This window comes from Micropterus dolomieu, linkage group LG19 (assembly GCF_021292245.1).
Source record: "Micropterus dolomieu isolate WLL.071019.BEF.003 ecotype Adirondacks linkage group LG19, ASM2129224v1, whole genome shotgun sequence".
Classification (NCBI taxonomy): domain Eukaryota; kingdom Metazoa; phylum Chordata; class Actinopteri; order Centrarchiformes; family Centrarchidae; genus Micropterus; species Micropterus dolomieu.
Genome location: NC_060168.1, coordinates 4,962,956 through 4,970,838, shown reverse-complemented (window position 1 = coordinate 4,970,838; position 7,883 = coordinate 4,962,956). Strand labels below are relative to the sequence as shown.

The 7,883-nt window shown below is 37.0% G+C and overlaps 1 protein-coding gene across 1 annotated transcript; it reads left to right on the top strand.

Moving 5' to 3' along the window:
- The first annotated feature begins 1,099 nt into the window (after positions 1–1,099).
- LOC123958120 (serine protease inhibitor Kazal-type 2-like) lies at positions 1,100–6,031 on the top strand. Its single transcript, XM_046031342.1, has 4 exons — positions 1,100–1,238; positions 3,152–3,231; positions 4,976–5,085; positions 5,886–6,031. The coding sequence occupies exons 1-4, from the start codon at positions 1,136–1,138 to the stop codon at positions 5,935–5,937; spliced, it is 345 nt and encodes a 114-aa protein (XP_045887298.1). The 5' UTR covers positions 1,100–1,135; the 3' UTR covers positions 5,938–6,031.
- The last annotated feature ends 1,852 nt before the right edge of the window (positions 6,032–7,883 follow it).

Here is a 7,883-nt window from a genome sequence, read left to right as displayed (position 1 = left end):
GCAGATGCCGGGGATGAGAGAGTGTGGCTGAAGAGAGAGACTGAGGAGCAAACAGGACCAGTTAACACAAACCACTGTCACACAGTTAGGAAGCTTGAGTTAGCTGTGTGTGCTAAGCTATTAGGCTAGGCTAGATAATACTGCATCAACAGAGGCTACCCCATAATGCTCTGATCATTTCAAAAATAAAATGTAGGAAGTCCAAAATGATATGGACAGAGAGTAACAGAGTAGATAAGTAGAAGATTAGTGAGTGACGATTAAGCTGAGTTAGGAGGTTTAAACAGAAAACTGAGGAGGGAGAAAGAGCAGACAGCTGTTGTCTCACGGAAGCACTCACTCACTCTTTCACTCACACGCACACATTAGTATAGCATAGTATAATTATGCTTTATATGATCATAAATTTTTCAATTCAGTCTTTTCATTTGTATACCTCTATATTGTAAATACCATATTCAGTACTATTTGATGTACATTTTGAATTGCTTTGGGGTTTAACAAAGTAGATGTGTAAATATTTGGAACGCGGGACAATTATTCGTAAGCTTTTGATTTTTGGATAGGGGGTGGGATTAAATAAGTTTCTTATTCTTCTTCCCACTCCTTTTCGAATATGTAATGGACACTGACAAGAGTTAAAAAGTGTTTGGCTGCAACTGTTGTTAATATTTTTTTTTTCATTTAGTTATTCTAATCACTGTGATTTGTCTACTTGATTTCATTTTCTTGTCGGATGTTCTTTTTACATAAATTCGAAAGAAACATAAGAAAGAAACCCAGTACTGTGGCAAAATAATCTTAACCTTTAGTTAAAAGAGTTTTTCAAACTGGTATTTATACATCCCAACATCAAAGATGAATTTTCAAGCTCACCTGTAGATACTGTTCTAACTCATGTCCAAATGTGTGTGTCTCATGTTGCTTGATCATACTGAAACTTTGAATCTAGTTCTTTCTCTAACAGTCTGGAAATCTCCCTGGTCACTCTATTCCAGTCTGCAGCTATAAGTGGATATTTGTTTTTCTATGCAGTTGTGTAATCTTGTTGCCCAAATGTCATGCGTTCCTGCCCTTGAAATGCAGCCAGACAGCTACAGCCAGCTTGACAGGTTACGTATAAAAGGAAAACATAATGTGTGAAACAAACACCTGTTGCCCACAGAATCACGTACATACACTGGAAGCCATGAAGCTGACTGTGCTGCTCTGCTGCGTCCTGCTGCTCTCTGTCTCTGGTGAGTTCATTAACAGCATAAAGTAATGATCTTAACAAGTAATTTTGTCTTGATCCTTTAAACCAGAAACAGTCCGCTGAAAGTGTAGGAATTTTCCGCTTGTTCCTGGTTTAAGGTTCTTGTAATACAGGATTTTCTAGAAATGCATAGCATAACCAAAGCAGTCAGAATAAAGCAGAACATTGTGTTTTTGTCTATAAAAATGATCAAATATAATTTGTTGTTGGAAACATAATATCAATCTGCTCTTTTTAAGAAATTATTTTAGGACTCATTAGATTATTCGTTGAGATGGAGTTTTTTGTCGGTGTGTTGGTCAGACTGCAATGTGAAAGAATGATTACAAACTGTAATATAAAAATAAGGATGATGAAATGCCTGAAAATTTACAGTGCATCTTAATGATCTAAAAGAGGTCTGTCAAATCAAACTGATGTCATTTATGGGCAGACAACAATTTGATTTAGACCAATTAAATAGCACACAGCTAACATTGATACCTGACATTAACATGTAAACTCAGAATAGATTATTGTGAAGCCTAACCATAGATACTAAAGATAATAAAGTTGCTTGAAAAAGGTTTGTTATGCTGGGGTTTTTTTTTTGCCAAAAGTAGCTTCTTCAGTTTCAACGTCGTTTTGCCAGACAACAGAAGAAAAACACAAAGAGCAGCAAAACAAAAGGAAGTTCAGAAGAACATGAGACCAGGCTGGGTCACATTCCTCTGGACAAAAGCTGGTTACAAGGTTCCATTCTTGTAGAATGAAGTCTGTGAGCGTATTGGGACTAAGAGCAGTTTTACAAAATGAGGACTTTTTGTCAAGTTCTCACCTCTTCAAAGGATTGTTTGAAGGTCCAGACTGGGTTTTAAGTTTCAGGTTAGAATCAGGTTAGGGTAAATTTAGGTTAGGACAGGGGTTAGACATTTAGTTATGATGGTTAGGCAATTCAAATTAATTTAAATAGCACATTGCAACAATGAGGCAATTCAAAGTACTTTATATAAATCATAATGCAACATAGGGAAATAGACACTTAAACACAATTTTAAAAAGAGTTAAAAAGAAAATAAAAACAAGATAAAACAGGACAGTAAAAGTTACAGTGCTGTGTAAGATTTTAATCAAAAGCCTCAAATTTGATTCAATAAAAGGCAACGGCAAAAAGAAAAGTCTTCAGCCTTGGTTTAAAAGAACAGAGAGTTTCACCAGACCTGCAGTTTTCTGGGAGTTTGTTCCTACGGAGCATAATAACTGAACGCTGCTTCTCCGGGTTAAGTTTTGACTCTGGGAACAGAAAGCAGACCTGCCCCAGACGACCTGAGAGGTCTGGATGGTTCATAACGAAGCAGAAGATCAGAAATGTATTTTGATTCTAAATCATTCAGTGCTTTATAAACTAACAGCAGGATTTTAAAATCAATTATTTGACAGGAAGCCAGTTTAAAGACCTCAGAACTGGAGTGATGTGATCCACTTTTTTGGTCTTAGTGAGGACTCGAGCAGCAGCGTTCTGAATCAGCTGCAGCTGTCTGATGGATTTCTTAGGGAGCCCTGTAAGGACACTGTTACAGTAGTCGAGTCGACTGAAGATAAATGCATGGACAAGTTTTTCCAGGTCTTGCTGAGACATAAGTCCTTTAATCCTTGATATATGCTTCAGGTGATAATAGGCTGACTTAATGGGCTGCTGAAATTCATGTCTGAGTTAGGTTAGGTTAAAAGAGAGGTAATCTACATCCCAAGGGTGTTGCTTGTGGTACGCGGGAACAAGTAAAATTATATAAAACTCCTCTAAATATAAGACTTCCTTAGGGTTAGCGTAAGGAGCGAGGGAATGTGTCAGTGAGGGCTCTCACAAATAAATAAAATAAACTCTGCCTGTGTGTGTGTGTGTGTGTGTGTGTATAGTCCATTCCCTGGAGGATGAGACTGCCAATCAGTTTCCAGGCAGTGATGAGAAGATGATTTCTGGACCACCCACTCAAGAGGTAAGACTGGGGTCTAATTCAAATTTTTTATTTGAACTACTGGTTTGCAGACTGACAAAAGATAAATGAGTTGAGTTTACTACAAACTGTTATCACTGTTTTGAATTTTACACCAATGTCCCACTTTAATTGGAAAACTCATCTTTAGGTCAAGTTAACTGTTCTTGTTTTACAACCTACACTGATGTTTTCACTACCAAAATGCTCTAATTTGAAAATTCCCATTGCCCATAGTTCTACTATATTGGTAAAGTGCACCCTCTATTGGCAGAAATCATATACTACCTTACAAGACAACAAATGATTCTTACAAACTAAACACACAAACAACAGGAAATACTAAGCAATGTACAGACACTTATAACAATAATAAAAAGAGACTGGTTTTCTCTCAGCATGCTACAATCTTTCCACACCACATGGTTTAGCAAGAGCAGAAATGAAACTGCAGAATACAAAGTACTTAAACACTTCACCAACCAAACTATTAAAGGAGGAGAATTTTTCAGCATATAAGTTATTATGCACATGAACACAAATAAAGTCCACATAAGATTAAATACAGAGTCAATGATGTAGAGCAGTGTTCCACTAGTCAGAAGTTTTGACCCCCAGCTCCTCCAGTCTGCATGTTGAAGTGCTCTTGAGCAAGATACTGAACCCAAATTCCTGGTGTGTGTGTGTGTGAGAATGTGTGAGAATGATTAGTTTCTTTCTGATGAGCAGTTGGCACCTTCCATGGCACCGTCTGCCATCACTGCATAAATGTGTGTAAATGTGATACGTTGAAAGACCAGAAAGACGCTATACAAGTACAGTCCATTTACCATTTTCAAAGGCTTATTAAGGGAACGTCACACAGAAGCAATACTCCTGATTGGCTGACTACATTTGTGGATCCTAGTCACACTTGGCGCAGAAAACTAGTGTCAAATTTATTTGTAGACAAATGCAAAGCAATACGCAAATACACTGTGATCCCAAACACAGATCTGACACTTGAATGCAGTGGTTTGAAAATTCAAGCTAGACTGTGTTGTTTGCAATTGTGAAGAGTAAATTTGTAGAAATTGTAATTTATAAAACAGCAAAACAGTAGTGTCAAAATTCTGAAAACAATTTACAACTACAGCATGAGTCTATTATTCCTATATGGGCAGAAAAACTGTTCTGCATTCAAATTATGGTTTGAATGAATGCTCATTTCTATTTGTAGATCATGGCCAGTTTATTTGTTTGGTGTTTGGTTTACAAATTGTAATATATATTTGAGACTCATTGTCTGTGTATTTACAATGCTACTGAAATCCATTTACCCACAATACGCATGTCAGTATAACTCAATACAATTTGCACCAAAATGCACCACAAAAATGACCATCGCAAAAAAAACAGATACAGGCAACAATAGCAGGCTAGGCAGCTAGTAAGATATTTAAAATGATCTTATTGATACCTTCATGTAGATAGACAAAAGTAAAATAATTTTATTAAACAGTTATTAGAGATAATCAGCATGCAAAGCAAAGTGCATTCTCTAGAAATACCTATGTTGCACAGTAGCTGTTTCTAACCTGATGAACAGGACGGAACATTTATTATTCCAAGAAGAGAAGTTGTGTTAGACGGCATTTCTCTCAGCTAGGTGTACCTAAACCTGAACGTGCAACTGACTGTGCAGAATGTAATTTTTACGCAGGAGTGTCTAATCAATGATCATGTGACTACCTGTGTTTGTGTCCAGCTGGACTGTGGGAAGTATGAAGGTGGAACTTGCACCAAGCAATTTGATCCAGTATGTGGCAGTGATGGAATCACCTACAGCACCGAGTGTGTTCTCTGCCAGCAGAACAGGCATGTAACACACACACACAAACACACACGAAAATGGATACTAGATGTGGGTATTATTGTGGCAATATCATTTGCAAATATGCGTGGAGAGTTGTGAAACTGTATCTCATCTGTGTGTGCACACTCAGATTTGTGAATGTGTAAAAGAATTATGGAAGTATGATGACAAAAGATTTGAGAGTGCTACTCTGTCTACAAGTCAGCATTTGAGTGTGAACAGGCACGGATCCGTACGAGCACAATCAGATTTGAGAGCGCAAATGCCATCATGCCCAAACTCGTTTCTGAGTTTGCTTTCTCAATTTTCTCTTGAGATCACAAAAGGTCACTAGCCAACCATTTTTGACTACCAAAGTGCAACAGGACACACTCACATCTGGATGTCAGAGTATGTCTTTATTAAAGTTTAAGTAAAAACAACGCCCAACCACCTTATGTCAGGCTCATTAGATTTTTGATTGAAGCATTCTGCTCAGAAGTGAGCCTCATTCAAAAATGTTTATCTTATAATGGTTCCAATAATCTAAAATAATTCATAAAGAAATGGAAAAAGACCCTTTATCTATTTATCTTTATCTTTATTTGTCAGAGAACTAGAAATATAAGTTAATACAAAGGTAACACTAGGGTTGGGCCAATGTACGCATCTGTGTGGATTTTGAGATTAGCATGCACACAGATTGAGATACAGTTTTACAACAACATTTACAAATAATATTGCTACAATAACTAATAATCTCCACACACATTCACATACACACACACCACACTATTGTAATGCCATGTTTTTTTTCTTACAGCCAAGAGATGAAGAATGTGAAAGTAGCAAGCAAAGGACCATGCCATCCTTAACTGCGCAGTGAAACACACACAACACACAGCTGTGAAATAGGCAGGTCATATTAATTCCTGTATCTTGCCTTCTTAATAAAGTTACATGTTGCAACATGTCTCCTGTGTTATTGTATTGAACTCATAAAACATGATATTAATTCTGGTAAATATATAAGTTAAGTTAAGTTAATTTACACCCTGACCTGACCATCCTTTCATACTATTTAGTCTTGTCCTCCTATTAAGTTGAGGCAGTCATGAGATACAGATTTCTGTTATTGTTCAAATCAAAGCAGCATTCCGAGTGTTTTGAAATGTCAAATGCTGTATTTATTTTCATTTTATAATTGTTAGAAAATTGCATTTTCATTTTGACTGAACGGGGCAATATGTAATTTTCAGCAGACACTAGCAGTGCGGTTCGCCAATTGTCGCGAATTCGCATCACACCTCTTCATTTCAGACTGCAACTGAGATAGCGTATGTATTCCCTCAATGCCTGTTTCTGTATATTCGATACGTACCTGGGAACCTTTTGCAAACCCTGGTTTCTTGTTTATGCCTGTTGTCGCTAATTTGCATCATACCTACATCATATCTGAATTTATATCTTTTCTATGTTTTATAGACAAATTAACAATTTCCACTTAATTTAACATCAGCTTGAAAGCAAATCAAAACAGACATGATACACTGGAGTTAGCTCGTCTGCAGCTTTTCAGTAACTAACATTACTATTTGGGTATCTTTCACTGGAGACACTGAATATTATAAATGAGATTGTTGCCACACTTTATAACAGTTTGACAATATGTAATGTTACTGTGAATGGGTCTTCCTCTGTGTTGTTGTCCCGATTTTGCTGCAGTATTGTATATTATGTGGGTCACGTTAGTTACAGTGTCTGCTACAACCGATACATTCACATTGAAAGGAGAATAGTGGCTGTTCCAAGATACAAAGAAAACAGAAGTGCTTCATTTCTAAGTCAGGCTACAGCCCATTGACAAAAAGGCAGTAAAAATTTTATTTATTAATAAGTGATTTCAATGAAAAACTACATATAGCCCCTTTAAAGAGGTCATATTATGCTTTTTGTCTTTTTCCCTTTTCTTTGTTGTGTATATATCTTTTTTGTGCATGTAATAGGTTTGCAAAGTGAAAAAGTCCAAAGTCCACACCAAAAGCAGTTCTCATCTCCCACAGAAAACACTGCTCTGGACTGCCTGAAAACAGCTGGATTGCAGTCCAACCTCTCTGCATCACTATGTAACACGCGTCACAATGCTCGCCTAGTGGTTGGTTTAGCAGGCCCTCAAAACAATGGTTGCGAATTACACTGAGCTGCAGCACAGATGATGATGACCGCCCACTGCCTCCCCTCAACCCCCTACCTAATGTTAACTTCCGGAACACGCTGTTGTATACGCTAATCCAGAGCATCCCAAACATGCTCAATGGGTGATATATGTATGTGTTTTCAGGCATGTTTGTGTTTATTTGCTGTGCTCTGCGCTCTGTATATTTATCTTTTATCACTTGCCTGCTCCCAAGATGGACAGACATGCAATAGATGTTACCCCAGCTTTAAATACTTATACTGAAATTATGAACAATGGCATTGATGCACAAAACAATAGGGGATAATGCCATTTGTTTTCAGTCATGTCTATTTTGGCAGTTAATCAATCATAGAACTATGATAATAATATGCCTATTAATTATTACAACTGGTTTTCCCTGGGTTAAGAGTCACACTGCAGTTGCAGGATGCACACACAGATGTACGTACACATGCACTGTATCTGAATAGCATACTTTGAAACTAAATTAAGTAATTTGAAACTGAAATTGAATTCAGTTGCTCTGAAATTGTATTTGATCCTAATTGAAAATTCCACTCTCTATATACTTTTACAAGTTCTCACATTTCAAATGAATTTCTTATAATTCAGTTTCACATT

Excerpts from the sequence above, each read along its gene's own strand:
- LOC123958120 (XM_046031342.1), top strand. The coding sequence starts at position 1,136 with ATGTGTGAAACAAACACCTGTTGCCCACAGAATCACGTACATACACTG. Across the intron at positions 1,239-3,151 it reads CCTGCTGCTCTCTGTCTCTG|TCCATTCCCTGGAGGATGAG; the intron begins GTGAGTTCATTA and ends GTGTGTGTATAG. Across the intron at positions 3,232-4,975 it reads CTGGACCACCCACTCAAGAG|CTGGACTGTGGGAAGTATGA; the intron begins GTAAGACTGGGG and ends GTTTGTGTCCAG.